Source organism: Pelophylax lessonae (genome assembly GCF_965119305.1).
Source record: "Pelophylax lessonae genome assembly, chromosome: 5".
Lineage (NCBI taxonomy): Eukaryota > Metazoa > Chordata > Amphibia > Anura > Ranidae > Pelophylax > Pelophylax lessonae.
The window spans coordinates 97,909,663-97,929,552 of record NC_138772.1 but is presented as its reverse complement, the minus strand read 5'-3'; the positions used below and the strand labels follow the sequence as shown (position 1 = coordinate 97,929,552).

General features: G+C 44.1%; 1 protein-coding gene across 1 annotated transcript in view; it reads right to left on the bottom strand.

Annotated features, from left to right (window-relative positions):
- The window catches only part of LARP4B (La ribonucleoprotein 4B), a 321,080-nt gene that overhangs the window by 69,596 nt on the left and 231,594 nt on the right, over positions 1–19,890 (bottom strand). Inside the window, exons 9-11 of the mRNA XM_082259577.1 lie at positions 6,972–7,082; positions 460–513; positions 164–373 (exon numbers count right to left, since the gene is read on the bottom strand). Coding sequence (XP_082115703.1) covers positions 164–373; positions 460–513; positions 6,972–7,082 — 375 coding nt within the window. The remainder of the gene's footprint in view (positions 1–163; positions 374–459; positions 514–6,971; positions 7,083–19,890) is intronic.

The window sequence follows — 19,890 nt, the reverse complement described above, 5'->3', positions numbered from 1 at the left end:
ACACTTTCTGTAGCTGCAGACTTTTAATAAACACAAAGGGGTGGAACTCTGTTTTCACCGAAGATTGTTTGCAGGCGTCAAATAAATAATCCAGTAACACTTAAATGCTTTATTTAAAAAAGTATAGACAAGAAGAACTGCGGTTAAGCTGCAGGGCACATACCAGTGATGGGTCCAGGTAGCTGTGTGCTGTAGACCAGGTCTGTGGGGTAATGAGACTGTAAAGTGGGAACTGTTGCTGTGGACTGTACAGCGGAGGTATGTAAAATGATGTCGTATAGCGTTGTTGTGTGTACAGATTCATATCCAAAGGTCTAAAACCATTCTTTGGCAAAAAAGTGTTTATCGCTATTGGCTTTGCTTTTATCCTTGCCTAAAAATAAAAGGGAAGTTATACAGATCAGAGCTTTGTAGTAACAAATTGTACAGGTATTTTTAAATCAGGGCCTATTTTGTCACCTTTATAGGTTTCCCTTGAAATGTCTTCACATCTTCTCTCAGGTATCTGTAGGCCTAAAGAGAGCCACAGAAAAACGTGGTCATGTGTGTACAAACTCACAAGAAAAAACAAAATTGGAACCACATAGTCAATTCCTTTATTTAACATACTGAAAAGGCGAGATTTTTTTGTGAGGCAAGAAATTACTTCTGGTGTATGAAGGAGCATGCAAAAGTGCGAGTGCTTAGCGATTGGACCAACACATTCATATGTTGACAAAAACCTACCATTAGTTGACCAGTAAAGGTTTTTCTACGAACCTTCCAGGACGGCAAACTTATGAGAGATATCATGCTCCTCCCTACCGGAAACACAATCCAAGTCACAGCTGTTAAAATGCCCCAGCCTTCCCCTTGTCCCTCAGTTGTATCAGAGTCGTTTTCACAACCAATAAACAAGGGATGTATAATCGCTTAGGTACTTACCACCTACCTTATACATTCTTTTCACACACCCTTTTAACAGGGCGGGAAGTAGGCCTGCCGTCCTGGAAGTAGACATATGCCGGTTTTCGGTAATTCGATATATCGCGGTATTGCATACCCACGGTATTGTTATTGTGGCATTTTTAAAATACTGAGTTTATCTGCTCCTCAGTCTGACTTGTGAATTGATACATTTGGATGACTCATTCCTCACTCACTCAATAGAAAACAGCTCTGGTAATATGATCCTAGAGTGAGAGACTTGGCTCCTCCCTGTAACCAATCAGACGGCTCCCACTCAGCACACACCCACATGCTTCCTTCCCGGGCTCAGAGAGAGACAGTGAGAGACACAGTGCCTTCTACAAGCAAGTACTTTTACCATACACTGTCACTATATAGATAGATGGAGAGATAGATATACAGATAGATGGAGAGATAGATATACAGATAGATGGAGAGATAGATGGAGATATAGATAGAGATATAGATAGAGATATAGATAGAGATATAGATAGATAGAGATATAGATATAGATAGAGATATAGATAGATAGAAATACATACACGGGCATAGCAGCATATATATATATATATATATATATATATAAATAGATAGATAGATGCACAGGCATAGCAGCCCACATTACATTATTATATAGCCATCAAGCAGTGTCTGGCCTACCTGGTGATGACTGGTCCTGGCGCTCCGATCCGATGGCCTGGTCAATAAGGGGGCAAATCCTTGCAGCCCAGAAGTGGTTAAACCTGCAGGAGGAGCGGTGTTTTTATTTGTAAATTACTTTACTATTGCTTTAGGCCTGGTTCACATGTATGTGGGTTGGCGGCCCATATTTGCACAGGGATAGGGATAGCAGCCCATTGATTTGAATGGGGTTGGGCTGCTATGCCTGCGTTTTCAGCTGAAAAAAGCCACATGCAGAATTTTAAAAAATGCAGTGGCCGTGAACCCCATCCTGCTTTTGCACCATGCAACTTACTTGCAGTTCCTGCACATGCAAACTGTGTTTTTAAATGCTGGGCCCATGTATTTAAAAACGCAGAAAGCTTGCCAGAGCAGGAACTGCAGGTAAGTCGCATGGTGCAGAAGTAGGATGGATTTAAAGGCCACTGCATTTTTTTAAAATGCTGCATGCACCTTTTTTCTGCGTAAAATGAGGGCATAGCAGCCCATTCAAATCAATGGGCTGCTATGCCTGTGCAAATGTGGGCCGCCAACCCGCATACATGTGAACCGCCAACCCGCATACATGTGAACTAGGCCTAAAGCATGTAAAAAGTAATTTACATATAAAAACACCGTTCCTCCTGCAGGTTTAACCACTTCTGGGCCGCAAGGATTTAGCCCCTAATGACCAGGCCATCGGAGCCGAGCGCCAGGCCCAGTCATCACCAGGTAGGCCAGACACTGCTTGATGGCTTATTTTAGGCCTGGTTCACAGAGTCTGTACTGACTGACTATATAATTATGTGCAAAAGTGAACCAAAGTCCCTAAATTCAGCAATGAAATTGAAGTGAGGTAGAAATTTAATAATTTAAGTTTAATAATTGAATACCGTGATAATACCGTATACCGTGACAAAACCCTAATCAATTAATCGCAGCATGGAAATCTGATATCGTCACATGCCTACCTGGAAGGTTCGTAGAAAAAACGTTACCGGTCAACGGAAGGTTTTCTCCTCTCACCTTCCAGGACGGCAAACTTATGAGAGGATAATAAATCAGACCCACAGGCCTACCTTAGGGTAGGACCACTGCCTGAAAGACCTTTCGGCCAAAGGCTAGATCTTGTTGAGAGCACCTCCACTCGGTAGTGCTTCAGAAACGTGTCATGGCTGGACCAGGTGGCTGCGTTGCGGTTTTGTTCCCAAGATGCTCCAGCTTTTTCGGCCCAGGATGTTGCTAGGGCCCTTGTTGAGTGTGCTTTCAGCTTTTCTGGCGCAGGAACACCTGAAACCTCATAAGACATGGTAATGGATTGTCTAATCCACCTAGAGACTGAGGGCTTTGAGGCCTGCAATCCATTTCTTGGTCCAGAGTGGAGAATTAGAAGAGGACTAGATCTTCTAAACTCCTGTCTTCTATAAATACCTGAGGAGGCACCTCCACACATCTAAGGCGTGACATTTTTTCTCTTTTTCATTCTTAGGACTATTACAGAAGGATGCTACTTTGGGCAGATATAATGGATCTGGCCTGAGAATAACCCTATCTGGCAGGATTAACATAAAAGGTTCTTTTATAGAGATCCCCTGTAGGTCCCCTACTCTCCTAGCCGATGTGATGGCTAGCAGGAAGGTTAGTTTTAGAGTTACAATTTTAACTGAAACCTCCTCTATGGGTTCAAAAGGGGTACTAGATAGACTCTCTAGAACCCTAGTTAAATCCCACGGTGGGAACCTATTTTTTGCTATAGGGGTAGCGCTATCCCTTGCTAACAGAAATCTTTTAACTTGAGGCTCTTTTGCGATCCTTACATCTAGAAAGACCGAAAGAGCCGTTACTTGTACCCGAAGGGTGTTAACCGCCACACCCTTCTCTACCCCATCCTGTAAAAATTCCAAGATTACAGGGACAGAGGTGGAGATAGTTTGTTTCTGCCTACACCAAGTACAAAAGGTTTTCCAAACCTTTAAATATATTTTCCTAGTTACTGCTTTTCTGCTCATCAAGGGTGTATCTATGACTCTGTCTGAGCACCCCCTCAATCTGAGGACCTGGCGTTCACTAACCAGGCCACCAGTTGGAAGAATTCTGGTTTTGGGTGCAAAATTGGTCCCTGCAATAGCAGGTCCGGAACACTCAGGTGTTTCCGAGGGGTGGCTATCGAGAAGGTCTTTAGAGTGGCAAACCATGCCCTCCTTGGCCACCATGGGCAATCAGGAGAAGGCTGAGTCCCAGAGAGTGAGTTTTTGTAGGACTCGAGGAATCAGGACTAGTGGTGGGAAGGCATAAGCCAACCTGTACTGCCACCTTTGGGCCACAGCATCCAGGCCCACCATGCCCTTCTCCCTTGTCAGGGAAAATAACTTTTCCACCTTTCTGTTTTGCCGGGTGGCAAACAGGTCCACTTCTGGACAACCAAATCTTTTGACCAGAGTCTGAAAGACCTCTGGATTTAGCTCCCACTCTTCCTTCCTTATGGGATGACGACTGAGGAAGTCTGCTTCCTTGTTGTCTTCTTCCTTTAAACGGCTAGCCATCAGGGAGGTTAATCTCCCCTCGGCCCAAGTCAGGATTTCCTGGGTCAGTTTCAAGAGAGGCCTTGACCTGGTGCCTCCTTGGTGATTTAGGTAAGCTACTGTTGTAGCATTGTCAGAGAAGACTTGTACTTCCTTGCCCCGCAGGAGACTCTCGAAAGACATTAAGGCTTCGCTTACTGCTTTTAATTCTCTGAAGTTTGAGGCCTCTGCAACCTCCTTTCCCCAGGTGCCCTGAGCTTGAGCACCCTCTAGATGCGCCCCCCACCCCCAGGTGCTTGCGTCTGTGGTAACCCATACTGGGTTCCACTGACCCCAAGGTCTACCTTTCACCAGATTGCTTGGACTTGACCACCACTCTAGAGACCTTTTTACCTGGGGGGTGAGGACCACTATCTAGTCCAAGGATTCTACCTTCCTGTCCCAGGAGAAAAGGTGGAAGAACTGGAGATCTCTGGAATGAAGCTGCGTCCAGACTACCGCTGGTATGCAGGCTGTCATGAGTCCCAAGACCCTCAGAATACCCCTTCTGGAACAGGGTATTAAGGAACCTCCGTTACCTGGTTCTGACCTGGGTTTAGCCGACATTACCTGTCCCGATCTTCCCTCCTCCTTGTCTGTGAGGTGAGTTGCAGCAGGCTTCATTGTTCGGGCAGATTTCCTGGCTTTTGTGGCCTGGGAGTCTGCTTCTCCGCTTCCATGCGGGTCTGGCGCCTCCTCCGAGTTAGATTTTCCTCTTCCGGGTCGCGTTGCGCATGCTCCGCCCGTGACGCTTCACCGGAAGATCGGGTTCTCAAGCGAGGCTTGGAGCGCACTCTTCCGGCCGGAAATTAGAATCTTCCGGACGCCGCTCGATAGATGGAGGAGACTTCTGCAGTTCAGCAGGACACCAGCCTAGAGGGACCACCCAGGTGACTGATGGCTAGTGTCTTCGGGGGGCGACCTGTGAGTTGCCTTAGGAGGCGAGCAGGTAGAGTGCAGCCCTCACCGGCATTCCTGAACCTGGCTCACAGGGGTACCATCAAAAGTGAAAAAAATAAATGTTTTGCTGTGGGGAAACACAATCAAACTGAGGGACAAGGGGAAGGGTGGGGCCTTTTAACAGCTGTGAATTGGATTGTGTTTCCGGTAGGGAGGAGCATGATATCTCTCATAAGTTTGCCATCCTGGAAGGTGAGAGGAAAAAAAGGTCCGTTCCCATCTGATTTCCCCTATAGAGATGCATTGGGAGCTGACAGCTGTCTCCGCACACACCACGGAGACACAGCTGTCATCCTCCTGCTCAGCGGGGGATTGGCGGATTTTCTCGCTGAGAAAAACGGACTCCGTACGACGGACGGAGTGTGTGAAAGGAGCCTTAGAATGAATTAGAGCCGACAGTGCAAGCCAGGCCTTCTTGTTCAACATCAGTGCCTGACCTCACAAATGCACTTCTGGAAGAAATGGTTAAACATTCCCATAGACACACTCCTAAACCTTGTGGACAGCTTTTCAAGACGAGTTGAAGCGGTTATAGTAGCAAAGGGAGGGCCAACTCAATACTGAACCCTATGGACTAAGACTAGGATGCCATTAAAATTCATGTGCAGGTAAAGGCAGGTGTCCCAATACTTTTGACAATATAGTGTGTGCGCCCTGTTCACAACACAGTGTTTAGATCATGTCAGTTTTTTCCCGTGCATAAAACTACATACATTTTGCAGATTCCCGCACATTGAAAACCTGCATGTGATACCACTGTTGTGGTGTGAACAGTGCGACAGAGAGAACGATTTTTTTTGTGCAATTGCAGAACGCATACAGAAAAACTGCCGTCTCTGCACATGGTGTGAACAAGGCCTACAGTTTAACTTGAGTTTAAATCAGTAAAACTAAACCACTTACTGTTTTCACACACAGACCTTGAGCCCTGCTTTACAGCATGCTGGCAGGTGAAAGGCTTTTCTACTCCGTATTATGCTGCCTTTTAGGACCATGAACAGTAAAGGCTTTGCACATCTTTTGGTTTCATGCACCTGGAATGTATTTAAGCCGATTTAAACTAAAAGATCCAAAGAGATTATAGGGCCCATATTTTATGACATTTAGACCTGGTTCACACCTATGCATTTTTTTTTTTTTGGTGCTTTTTGCAGAAACGCACTACAGTCAATTTACAATGGATTTTATATGGGACTCGTTCACATTTATGCTTTTATCAGCCACTGCATTTTTGGAAAAGGTCAGACTTTTTTTTAAAACGTAAAACGGTGCTTTATATTTCCACAGACTTCAACAGAGATGCAGAAGAAAAGCATGCAGTGCATTTTTTATTTTGAACAAATTGACAAAAAAACAAAACAAAAAAAAAACCTAAAAACATCACAAAAGAAAGGTTAAAAAAAAATAAAAAATCTGCAAAAACACACTGCAGGAACAGATCAAAAGCAAAGTGCATAGTTGTGAACCAGGCCTTAAGCCATGTATGCCTAAGGTTGAAAATGTTTAATTTGCGCAAAAAATGTATAGGTTACCTATAAGCAGCAGAATATAAATAACTCACATCACTACTGTTGCAATATTGGAACAAGGGACAACTACTGTTGCAATATTGGAACAAGGGACAATGGGTTAAGTGACATTTTCTCTTCCCATGCATACATTTTTGGTAAGGGATGATCTGTTAATGACTTCAACTGAGCTACACTAGTACCACAATTTAACAGACATATTTGAAATGTATTAACAGTGCAGAAACTCACTGATGTGCAAAGAACCAAACTTAAAACCCAGAAAATTAGCAAAGACAATGAATTCTGAACCAGCGGAGTAAATATGTATTACCTGTTGTGCGTCAGCTTCTGATTCAAAAGTGATGAACCAATTGTCATTATAGGCAAACTCACAATTAACAAATTTCGGTAAGTTCTCGCCTTTGAAGAGGGTTTCTACATCCTAGAAACAAAGCAAACCAAAAATGGAACTATGTATGGTAAATATGTTACACAATAAAGAAGTCGATATTTTACTTGAAATCTGTACCTATAACAGGATTAGCTCTTGCACGACTTTATATACAGAAATACCAAAAATACTTTGCAAATACATATTTTACCTGTCTTTTTTTCCTTGTATTGCAATAACCGTCCCATATCAGCCCAGACCAATGAATCACAGCCCTGATTGCATTCAGTTTTCTGTGCCATCATACAGTGAGAACTAGAAAGGCATATGCTCCACATACCTGTGTCATTCAAAGTTTTCATAGCCAGAAGTGAAAAAATGTCTGCTCTGTTACAATGAACTTATGTAATCACTGGATTTATAAACAGCTGTTGACTGAATGTAAAATACATTTGCAACATCAGAACTACAAAGGAAAACATCTCGGGTGCCTACAGAACTGTATTATACTTTCCACCCCAGCTTTCTCAAAGTACATAGGATGGAGGGGTGGGCAGGATGCAGAAGGTCAGGTAGGTAATGGTTAAAAAAAAACAAAAAAAAAAAAAAAAAAAACAGTGGGCAGAAACACGGTCGTAAATTCCAAGAATTACTTGGTAAAGCAGTATTAAGATCAAAAACAAATCAAAAACATTGCAGCTTATCAATTTTGCAAATATTACTTTTTTTTTTTTAATACTTTTTCACCTGGTGACCTTGTCAGTAATACACTGCCGGTCTACGGGTCTCCACTCTGGAGACGCAACAGACACCCCTTTGGACAGCAGCATTGTCACTCTGGGGTGAGGGTGATGTTCGATGCAGTAGCAGATACGGATGGACTTGACTAACAAATTTAAACTAAAACTATTGCTAGTAGGGTAGCACTGATACCGATACTGAGTATTTTTACGAGCACTCATGAAAATCCTCCGATACCCGAAACTGATGCTTTTGCACTGTGATTTGGGCTCATTCAAAATGAAAGGACTCAAATCGCTCTGTAAAAAAAATTGCATGCTATTTGAACAGGAATGCAGTGCGATTCCTGTCTGAATCGCATGCAGGTTGCCTCACCGCTTCTGCATGAACCCAGGCTTGTCATAATGACTTCAGCCCTAGGTTCACACAGGAGAGGATCGGTAAACCGCATGCGATTCGGCCACAAATCACACCGCATTCCTGTTCAAACATGCGATTCTTTGCAGTTTGATTTAAGCCCATTTTATATGGGGTCAAATCGCACTGCAAAGATATCGGCATGTGACATCTGCAAATATTTGACCGAAAGCATCAGTCCTCATACTCACTGATTAAAAATAAGGTATCAGAACAGCCCTAATTGCTAGCACTTTTAGGCAATTACAGCAACAGATTTGTTTTTCCTTTAGAGATAAAGGTTTTACATGAATAAAAGCTGACCACTGTAAGCACCATATAATAGTATAAGCTTATTTTTTTTTAATTTAAAAAAAAAAAAAAAGGAAGAGCAACAAACAGCACAAAGGAAATGTGCTGGTTGGTTTGTCCCTTGCACTCCTTGATCCTAGTTTTGTAGAAATCTTCCTCCTCTGATCCTCCTAAACACTGTAGCCATAATTTTTCGGTTCAGCGGGGGTTAACAGTTGAGGTTGCTGTAACACGCACTAATCTAGAGTGCCCAACTATGGTCTGACCTTTCTGCACCACACTTTATTCACAGAGGTCATACTACTGAGTCTATAAATGAAACACGATCTACAGTATGAATGGAGGTAGGTTGGATTTTATTTCTTTATTACATTTTCGAAAATGCAAAAAAAAAAAAAAAAAAAAAACATACACACATAATAGTTCCTACAATGCAGGCAATTGCCCCCCCCAGAAAATATTACTGACTCAGAGCCTATGAGTCCGAGGATCCCAGCACCACCTCATGCTCTGGGATTGCGGGTCTGCAAGCCCAGATTGGGGGTTCCCGACCCGCCATCCCCGAGAATCAGTGTGAAGCATGGACCCGGCACTAGAGGAAGCAGAGCCGATGCTTCCTGTATAGCGCCGACTCCTGTCACAGGCAGAGTGATACCATATGTATGCCGCCTGTGATGGGAGCGATACAGGAAGCATCGGCTCTACTCTCTACTGCAGCCACAAGCTTCCTCTAGCACTGACTCCTGTCACACTGATGCTTAGGAATGGTGGGTGGGAACCAGCCAGCAATACCCACCAACAGTACACGCCAGCAGTAGGCCAGATTCAGGCCTAATTTCAGATGTAGAAGTACGGGACAACTTGGGCTCTAGTGATCACAGGATGATTAAATTTAAAGTAAATCATAGAATAATAAGACACGAGGGGTAATATAAGGACTCTAAACTTCAAAAAGGCAAACTTTCCTAAATTGTGCTCAATAGAGAACATAGACTGGGAACAAACCCTAGGAACAGTGAACACGGAGGAAAAATGGGAATGCTTTAGGAACATATTAAACAAAAGTATCGCACAGTGCATTCCAACGGGAAATACATTTTAGAAGAGTCAAGGTCAAACCAGGGTGGCTAAACCGTAATGTAAAAATGCTTATTAGAGCGAAAAAAATGGCCTTCAAGAAATACAAATCGGAGGGGACATTATCAGTTTTTCACCAATATAAGGAATCTAACAAGAAATGTAAAAACGGGATCAAGACGGCTAAAAATGATTTAGAAAGACACATAGAGGAGAGGAGAGTAAAAAAAAAAAAATAAAAAAATAAAAAAAACCCTAAGAAATTCTTTAAATACATTAACCACTTGCCGCCCGCCCGCCGTCAATTGACGGCGGAGCGGTGCGGCCATTATCCTGACATCATCCCAGGATACAGGGCAGGCACGCGATCGCGTGCGCGCCGCCCTGCACTGCCGGTGTCGGGGTGTCCCCAGGACACCCCCCGTCACCGGCAGGGGGGAAACAGCCAATGGGCGTGGCTGTTTCCCACGTGATCGGCTGTGTTCCAATGACACAGCCGATCACAATGGAGGCGCCCACAAGATGACCGCGTATACGCGATCGGGAGCGCGCAGCGCGGTCATGTCGGTGGCACTGTGTTCCGTAGGAACACAGCTGTCACCGGCGGTAGTAAACAGTCACTGACAGTGACTGTTTACTATGTGATCGGCTGTGAATCCATTCGCAGCCGATCAGAAAATGTAAACAAAGAGCAGTAACTCACTGTTACTAGCTCTTCTCCCCTTATACAGTTTCCAGTATGAGGGGAGCAGAGCTAGAAACAGTGAGTTACTGCTCTGTACACCTGTCAAATGTAAAAGCACACAAATAAATGTCCCCACACAGTCCTCAGCCCCCCCCCCCCCCCCAATGTCACCTGTCACCCAACAGTCACCTCTTCAGTGCCCAGAAATTGACACCCATAAGGCTACGTTCACATGTGAGCGTAGCGATCGCGGGCAGAATCACTGCGATTCTGCCCGCGATCCGGAAATCATTGCAAATTGCGGGACGCCTGTGCGTTGCCCGTTTTTTGCAAAAGCACCCCAAACGCTGTGCGATGTTGCCGCCATTTCCGCCTGCCAAATCGCGGTAACATAGCGCAAACAACGCATGACGCCCAAAAAAGGTACAAGAGTTTCTTTGGGGCGTCATGCGTTTGCGTGATGTTACCTCGATTCGGCAGGCAGAAATTGCTGCAACATCGCACAGCGTTTGGGGTGCTATTGCAAATCACGGGCAACGCACAGGCGTCCCGCCATTTGCAATGATTTCTGGATCGCGGGCAGAATCGCAGTGATTCTGCCCGCGATCGCTACGCTCACATGTGGACATAGCCTAAAGTTCACCGGTCACCAGAGACTGCCATCAGTACCGCCGTGCACCATCGCCTGTCACCCATCAGTGACCATCACCCGTCACCTGTCACCCCATCAGCCATCGTCACTTGTCACCCCATCAATCATCGTTACGTCCCCCCGTCAGTGATTGTCATCTGTCACCCCATCAATCATCGACACTTGTCACCTCATCAATCGTCACCTGTCACCTCATCAATCATCGTCACCTGTCTCCCCATCAGTAATCGTCACCTGTCACCCCATCAGTCATTGTCACCTGTCACCCCATCAGTCATCGTCACCTGTCACCCCATCAGTCATCGTCACCTGTTTGCCATATACATGCAATCACTTACTGACCGCCTAACGACTATATGCGTCGGCCATTAAAAGCTAAATACTGGGGTTATGGCAGCAGATAGCCCCCATAACCCCGGAATTTTTTGAAACGGCGGGCGGTCGGCTTTCAGATAAGGGTGGTCCCAGTGGCGGATTCGCCACGGAATTACCCTTACGGTGCAGGGGAAGAGGTGCCCCCCCCCCCTCGTCCCAGACGTTTTCCCAGCTTACCGGACCCGCCGGCAGCGGGGAAAACTATCCGGTCCCGGATCCTCAGAGACAGGAAGTCGAGTGAGGGCAAGATGGTCCTCACTCGACTCTATGGTCTTGGAGGACCGGAGCTACGTCAAAAGACGTTGCCTAGCAACCGGTTTAAAGGGCCGCTTTTTTTTTCCTCTTTCAACAATTTTTTTTTTCTTTTTTAGTGTAGTTGTGAGGTGTGAGGTCTTTTTGACCCCAGATCTCACAATAAAGAGGACCTGTCATGCCCATTTCTATTACAAGGGATGTTTACATTCCTTGTAATAGGAATAAAAATGATCAAAACATTTTTTTTTTTTTTTTTTAACTGTGTAAAAATAAAAAAATAATAAATAAAATAAATCGGGGGGAAAAAAAAATTAAAGCGCCCTGTCCCCGTTAGCTCGCGCACAGAAGCAAACGCATACGCAAGTCCCGCCCACATATGTAAACCATACATGTGAGGTATCGCCACGATCGTTCGAGCGAGAGCAATAATTTGAGCCCTAGACCTCCTCTGTAACTATAAGCTAGTAACCTGCAGAAATTTTTAAAATGTTGCCTATGGGGATTTTTAAGTACCAATGTTTGGCGCCATTCTGTGAGCATGCGCAATTTTGAAGCATGACATGTTGGGTATCTAATTACTCTGCGTAACATTATCTTTCACATTATGGAAAAAAATTGGGCTAAATTTACTGTTTTCTTATTTTTTAGTTCAAAAAAGTGAATTTTTTTCAAAAAAATTGCATTTGGAAGACTGCTGCGCAAATATGGTGTGATAAAAAATATTGCAACGATCTTTTATTCTCTAGGGTCTCTGCTAAAAAAAAAATATATAATGTTTGGGGGTTCTAAGTCGTTTTCTAGCAAAAAAAATGATTTTAGCTTGTAAAACACCAAGTGTCAAAAATAGGCCCAGTCTTAAAGTGGATAAATGGACAACTTTGTGAAAAGTGCTACTTGAATGTTAGGCATATGTATGTGGCCAGGCTGTGAAAAAGTGTTACATATGTGGTATCGCCATACTCAGGAGGAATAGCAGAATGTATTTTGGGGTGTAGTTGCAAGTATACATATGCTGTGTGAGAGAAATAACCTGTTAATACGTCAATTTGTAAACAAAAAAAAAAATCTTCATTTTGCAAAGAGTTGTGGGAAAAAATGACAACTTCAAAAAACTCACCATGCCCCTTATTAAATACCTTGGAATGTCTACTTTCCAAAAAGGGGTCATTTGGGGGGTATTTGTACTTTCCTGACTTTTTAGTGTCTCAAGAAATGAGATAGGCCTTCAGTACATCAGGTGTGATCAAGTAAGGTCAATTTTCAAAGAATAGCACCATAACTTGTGGACTCTATAACTTTCACAAAGACCAAATAATATACACTTATTTGGGTTATTTTTACCAAAGATAAGTAGCAGTATAAATTTTGGCCAAAATTTGTGAAGAAAAATTACTCATTTGCTAAATTTTATGACAGAAACAAAGAAAAATGCATTTTTTCACAATATTTTCAGTCTTGTTTTATTTATAGCACAAAAAATAAAAAACCCAGTAGTGATTAAATGCCATCAAAAGAAAGCTCTATTTGTGTGAAAAAAAGGACACAAATTTTTTACGGGTACAGTGTTGCATGACTGAGTAATTGTCATTCAAAGTGGGAGAGCGCTGAAAGCTGAAAATCAGTCTGGGCAGGAAGGGGGTGAAAGCGCACTGTAGGCAAGTGGTTAATCGCAAAAAAGCGAGGTCAGAGCACGTTGCACACGTAATTAACGATGATGTGAGGATGGTTACAGAAGACAGAGAAGACAACTGTGCTAAATGCTTTCTTCTCCTCGGTTTTTACACACGAAAAGGAGGGGTATACAGAACAGGATGGTCTGGTTAGCACAACACCGCAAGACTTGCCGCAGTGGCTATCAAAAGGGCAAAATCAAGGAAAGACTTGATCGCATTAATACTAATAGATCGCCTGGACCGGATGGCTTGCACTCGAGGGTATTCAAGGAACTCAGTAGGGTTTTATCTAGATCGGGGAAAACTATAGACCGGTCAGCCTGACATTTGTATATAAATTATTGGAAGTTTTGATAAGGGAGTACATCCAAGAACTGGCTAAAGACAACGGTATTATCAACAGTAATCAGCACGGTTCACAAAAGGATGTTCTTGTTAAACAAATCTGCCAACATTTTACGAGGTTGTGAGCTGTGAGCTAGACAGGGGGAGACCTGTGGATGTGGTGTATCTGGATTTCGCTAAGGCATTCAACACTGTTCCCCACAAATGCTTAATCTACAAGCTATGGTCTGCAGGCATCGACCTCAAGGTTTGTTATTGGATAGAAAACTGGTTACATAGGCGTGTCCAAATTGTGGTGATAAATAACACATACTCAGACTGGTCTGCAGTGGTAAGTGGGGTCCCCCAGGGACCTATGATGAATTATGAATTTATTCATCAACATAGAGGATGGAATCAGTATCTCAATCTCAGTTTTCGCGGATGACACAAAGATCTGTAGGGCAATAACTTCTCATCAAGATATAGAAATCTTACAGAATGACCTGAACAAAATAACAGAGTGGGCAACTACATGGCAAATGAGATTTAGTGTAGAGAAGTGAAAGGTATTACACTTGGGGGCAAAAAACAAACAAAAAACAAAATGCTCTAGGGGGGAACCTCTGGGGGAATCCAGAATGGAGAAAGATTTGGGGGTTCTAGTGGAAGATAGACTAAGTAATAGCATGCAATGTCAAGCTGCAGCTGTCAAAGCCGGCAGAATAATAGCACGCATAAGGGAGGGGATATACTCCAGAGATAAAGCTATAATCATTCCACTTTATAAAACCCTGGTCCGGCCACACCTGGAGTATTCTGTCCAGTACTGGTCACCAATCCTCAGAAAGGATGTGCTGGAACTGGAAAGAGTCCAAAGAAGGGCAACTAGACTAATAAGGGGATTGGAGGACCTTAATTATGAGGAGCGATTACAAGCGCTTAATTTATTCTCCTTGGAGAGGAGACGCCTGAGAGGGGACATAATAGCGATTTACAAATACCTCAATGGCGATCCTAGCATAGGTAGAAAACGTTTTAGTCCCAAGGAGTGCAAGAAGACACATGGCCACACAATGAGATTAGAGGAGAGGCGGTTTAACCTTAAGCTGAGTAAGGGGTTCATCACTGTATGAGAATGTGGAACTCTCTTCAAGAATTGGTGGTAGCTGCGTGGAGTATTGCTACTTTTAAAAGACTCTTGGACATGCATCTCACAGATCACAACATTCAGGGTTATGGGAAATGAGCAGGCCACTGACAAACACACACACACACACACACACACACACATACACACCTGTACAGATTAAACTGGATGGACTGATGTCTTTATTCAACCTCAACTACTATGTAACTGTGCACCTGCCAGCGGAACCCGCCAGCAGAGCCCAGCCAGCAGAGCCCAGCCAGCAGAGCCCAGCCAGCAGAGCCCAGCCAGCAGAGCCCCGCCAGCAGAGCCCCGCCAGCAGAGCCCCGCCAGCAGAGCCCCGCCAGCAGAGCCCCGCCAGCAGAGCCCTTTAGCCTGAACATTTTCATTACTATTGTTGGCAGGCCTCCCTAGTCTTCCCTACCTCATTTGAGAGGAAGTGGCATAATTTTTAAATGTGTCACTGTTTTAAACAAGTACTCTATGATACGTTAAAAACAGTTCTGTAAGCAACAACCTATTTTTCTGGCAGTGCCCCTCCCAAGACTAGACTCTGGATCCACCCCTGCTTCGTCCAGAATATATTTCTGAGCCTTAACCGGTAGTGGAGGATGTATCCAAACAGGCCTGGCATACTTTTTTAAACTTCTTCTCACAGTCATGAGAAATGTAGGCAGCCCTGTAGAACGGGACCACAGAGTTTACCAGGCCCTTCCAATAGGACAGGGTGGGAGCATCTGACTTTTTCCACTTTAAAAGAATGGCTTTGCGGGCAGAGAATAATAAAATGTTGAGTAGGGTTCTATGTTCTTTGGAGGGTACCACGCCCTCCCCCCAGACCGAGGAGACAGATCTGAGCCGACATCGAGATGGCAACAACCAGTATTTCAGCAATGCAAGAAGCAACCTGCAACCAGAAATCTTGAATTGGCATTTCTAAAAAATGTGTTCAAAGTTTGCCGGAGAGTGCCTACATGGCCAGCACTTAACAGAGGAGGCGGGATAAATATTTGCTATTCAAGCCGGTGTGTAATGGATACATTTTAAGTTCCTTCATATGATCTATCTGTCCCTGGCTGACACTTAAAGCTTGAAAGGCTGTTCCCACATGTCTTCCCAGTCCTCCCCTTGAACTGCAGGCACTTCCAATATCTCTCCCTACATTTTGTCACTGCATAGGGGGTTTTCTTGAACAATTATTTGTAAGCTACAGATAAGTTTTTAGATAGATCCTCTACCGACAATAGACTTTCAAGGACAGAAGGCTGAGTCTCCACCCTGTCACAAAACTGAACCTGAAACGCATGGCGTATTTGAAGATAATGAAAATAAAGGAATTTGGAAGGTGGTGTCTGGCTTTCAGTTGGTGGAATGTGAGAAGCTCCCCTTCTCTGGTGATGTCCCCACATGTTGTAATACCTTTAAACCTCCACATCATGGGGTCAGGCAAACCATAAAAGTGTGGAAGCCGCAGATTCATTCATAAAGGAGGTAGTGGTAAGATTCTGGCATAACTAGGACTCGAAAGTCTTTCCGCCACTTCCCAAGCCCTTATAATGGCCTTCATGGTTGTAGTAAGAGGGAGGGTGGATCTGGGTCAGCTGAACAAAGCCAAACGAAAACTTTCATAGAAGCCATGCCTCCAGAACAGTAGCTGAATCCCCCTCATCTCCAACTAGCCAATGGTGAGCAAACACCATTTGATCAGCCAGATATTTCTGCCAATCTGGCAAGGCCAGTCCTCCCTGACCCCAGGGTTCCTGCAGTACCTTAAGTCCTATGCGAAGGGGTGATGGGGACCACAGGAATGAATAACACCATCCAGCTTTTTAAAGTAAGATTTGGGTACCCATATCGGGGTATGTCGTAGGAAGTATAAAATGACCGGGAGGGCTTTCATTTTAATGAGGTTTTTTTCTGCCTATCAAAGACAGCGGGAGCCTTTTCCAGGTCTGGACTCTGCTTCAGTTGTGTTTCTAGTGGGGCCAAATTTAGAGGCATATAGTCGGCAAATCGAACAGCGATTTGGACTCCTAAATAAGGGATGAGACCCAGCACACGGCAGACTAATATCCACTGCCCCCCTGGCTCCATTATCCAGTGGTAAAATAGACGACTTGGCCCAATTGGCTTTAAGGCCCTAGGAGGAGGCAAAATCATAAGGGATGTGCAATACTTCATGCAGGGAGGGTTCTGGATCCTTGAGAAACAAGACCAGGTCATCAGCATAGTGCTAAACATTCTTTAGTGGATCCTACCTGAACGGCCCCAACCACTGGGGATGATCGAAATGCTATTGCCAAGGGCTCCATCGTTAGAGCAAATAGGAAGGGAGAAAGGGGGCATTCTTGCCTAGTGCCCCTACCTATATCAAAAAAGGGGGAAACAGAAAGCCCAAGCCTGATCGCCACCTGGGGTTTACTATATAGCAATGTGATCAACCTATGAAAAAGCGGGCCAAAACCCATGAGTTCTAGGACTTCATGCATATACTGCCAATCGACTGAGTTGAATGCCTTTTCTATAGCAATGGAAACTGATTCTGGCGGGTGGGCTCACATTGGGAAGCTGGAGAGGGGTGAAAACCCTTCTCAGGTTAGTCTTCGTAGGTCTTCCTGGCATAAAGCCGATCTGATCTACGTTAACCAATGATGAAATGATTTTTGGTAATCGGTTGCTAAACTTAGTGAGAATTTTGAGATCTGTATTCAATAGGGCAATTGGACGGTAAGAGGAACATTCAGATTTAAGATCCTTGTCAGGCTTAGAAAGAAGGACCATGTAAGCCTCAAGTATGGAGGGTGGGAGAGTCTGCTGATCTAAACTGTGGGCAAATAGTGCATTCAACCTAGGGGTGGAGGAGTTCCGTATAGGTCTTATACAAATCCATTGGAAACCCGTCAGGACCTGGTGCTTTGTGGGGGGAAAGGCAAATTTAGCCGCTTCTATCTCTAACAGCGTATTTTGGCTTCTAGAGCATCCCTGTCAGTTAAAACTGGAATAGCGAAGTTCCTCAGTAAGGAATCAAGAGTTGCCAGGTCATATGGTGAAATAGGTGCATAAAGTGAGGAAAAATATTGTATAAATTCCGTCATACTCGAAGGGTCAGTAACTAGGTTACCTCCCTCCTGTCGTATATTGGGAATTTTGGTAAGAGATTTATGATCAGCCACTAACATTGTTAGGAGCTTACCATTCCTGTCCCCTTGAGCAAAGAGAGACTCAGCCTTGCACCCTGATTCTGTTTGTGCTAAATCGTAGAAGTGCACCGAGAGACAACACCGTGCCTCCAACAGAGAAGTAGAAGTAACATCTGAAGGAGATGTAGTGTATTCCTCCGCGAATCCGCGCTCCTTTTCCTGCAACGCAACAATTTCAAAATTATGGTCCTTGTGTCCTGTTTTAATTGTGGATATACATACCCCCACTTAAGACTGCCTTGAATGCATTCCATACCAAAGGAGGCTCAGTCGAGTCTGCATTAGTGGTCGAGTATTAGGCGACAGATGTTTGGAGATGGGGGGATACCTGCTCAACCTGCAACCAATCCGGGGATAACCTCCAAACACCCCTTCCCGGGCTGGCCAGAAGTTCGATAATCAGTGCTAACAGGTTGTGGTCAGATATTCCCCCAGCCTAATATATTGTTGCATCATGTAGCAATGGGGAGGATTATAGGGAAGAATATTATGGAAATTTTCTTTGCATTCTCCAATCAATATCTAACTATGTGATTGTTTAATCTGTATAACGACACTCACCAGAAGAAGCGCATTTGCACGAAACATGTAGAGAACGTTATCATGAACTGAGATGAATATTCCATAATTGTAACTGAGTGAACCCATCGCCATTGTTGGAACCCATTACTCTATTTGTTCTACCATCCGAAGGCCTCTCTCTGAGTATCAATGGTTTAGTCATCGTCTACATTTGTATATATAACATTTCTCTTCTGTTGCATTCCAACTACGTGGTTGTATTGGTCCATATATTGTCAGCATTGATTTTAAATTCATGTCTTTATAGATGTTGATTCACAATACCTTTTGCTTTATATTTTTTAATTAATTTTCTAATAAAAACCTAACTTTTCATGACATTTTGTCCTGTCGTTTTGCCAACAAAGTCCAACTACCCCTATTCCTTCCTTGATATACAGACAGCAGGCTAAAGACGCATGTTACGCAGCTATACTCAGATGTACAAGATTATATATATATATATATATATATATATATAAAAAATTGTGTGCATTTTTATGAATTATCACGCCCATAATTTTTGGGATGGGACCCTTGGAGTTTTTTTTGTGATTTTCACTGGTTTTAATATTTATACAATAAAAGACTACTACTATTTTATCAATATTGGTCTCCCTTGCACTGGCCGTTATAATCTGCCTTGTTTAGTTTGCTGGAGTCATCTTCAGTTTATACTTCCCTTTTGGCTTTAAATGGTTAGTCTCAATCCTCTAAAGTTGCCACTTTTGCTTGCCAATTTGGTCCATTAAAAGCATGCTGAAAAAGGAGGCATCAGCTGATGCCAGAACATCAATCTTATAGAATTTGGAAAAAGTGTGCACTGACGACCAAGTCGCAGCCTTGCACACCTGGGCCACCGAAGCTTGATGCCGGAAGGCCCAGGACGAACCCATCGATCTGGTAGAGTGCGCCCTAACAGGGGAGGGTGGAACCCGTTCCTTCAAAGCATAGGCCTGAACAATCGTCTGTCTGATCCATTTGGCAATGGTCGCCGCAGACGCAGCCATGCCCTTCCGAGGTCCCTCAGGAAGGACAAAGAGAATCCGATTTTCGAAAGGATTCAGTGGACGTCAGGTAAACCCTGATCGCCCTGACAACATCCAAGGAATGCAAAGCAACCTCCTTAGGATGCTTAGGCTTCGCACAGAGCGAAGGTAAAACAATGTCCTCATTCAGGTGAAAATCAGACACCACCTTAGGGAGAAAGGACGGGTTAGGTCGCAAGACCACCTTATCCCTATGAACCACCAGATAAGGAGAGTGGCAAGACAACGCCACCAACTCCAACACCCTGCGAGCCAAAGTGATTGCCACTAAAAAGGACACCTTCTTAGACAGCAGAGGCAACGATATCTCCTGGATGTTTTCAAAGGGAGAACGCTGTAACAGGGACAGAACCAAGTTCAAGTCCCATGGAGGTAAAGGCGCCCTCCAGGGAGGGGCCAAATGACGCAC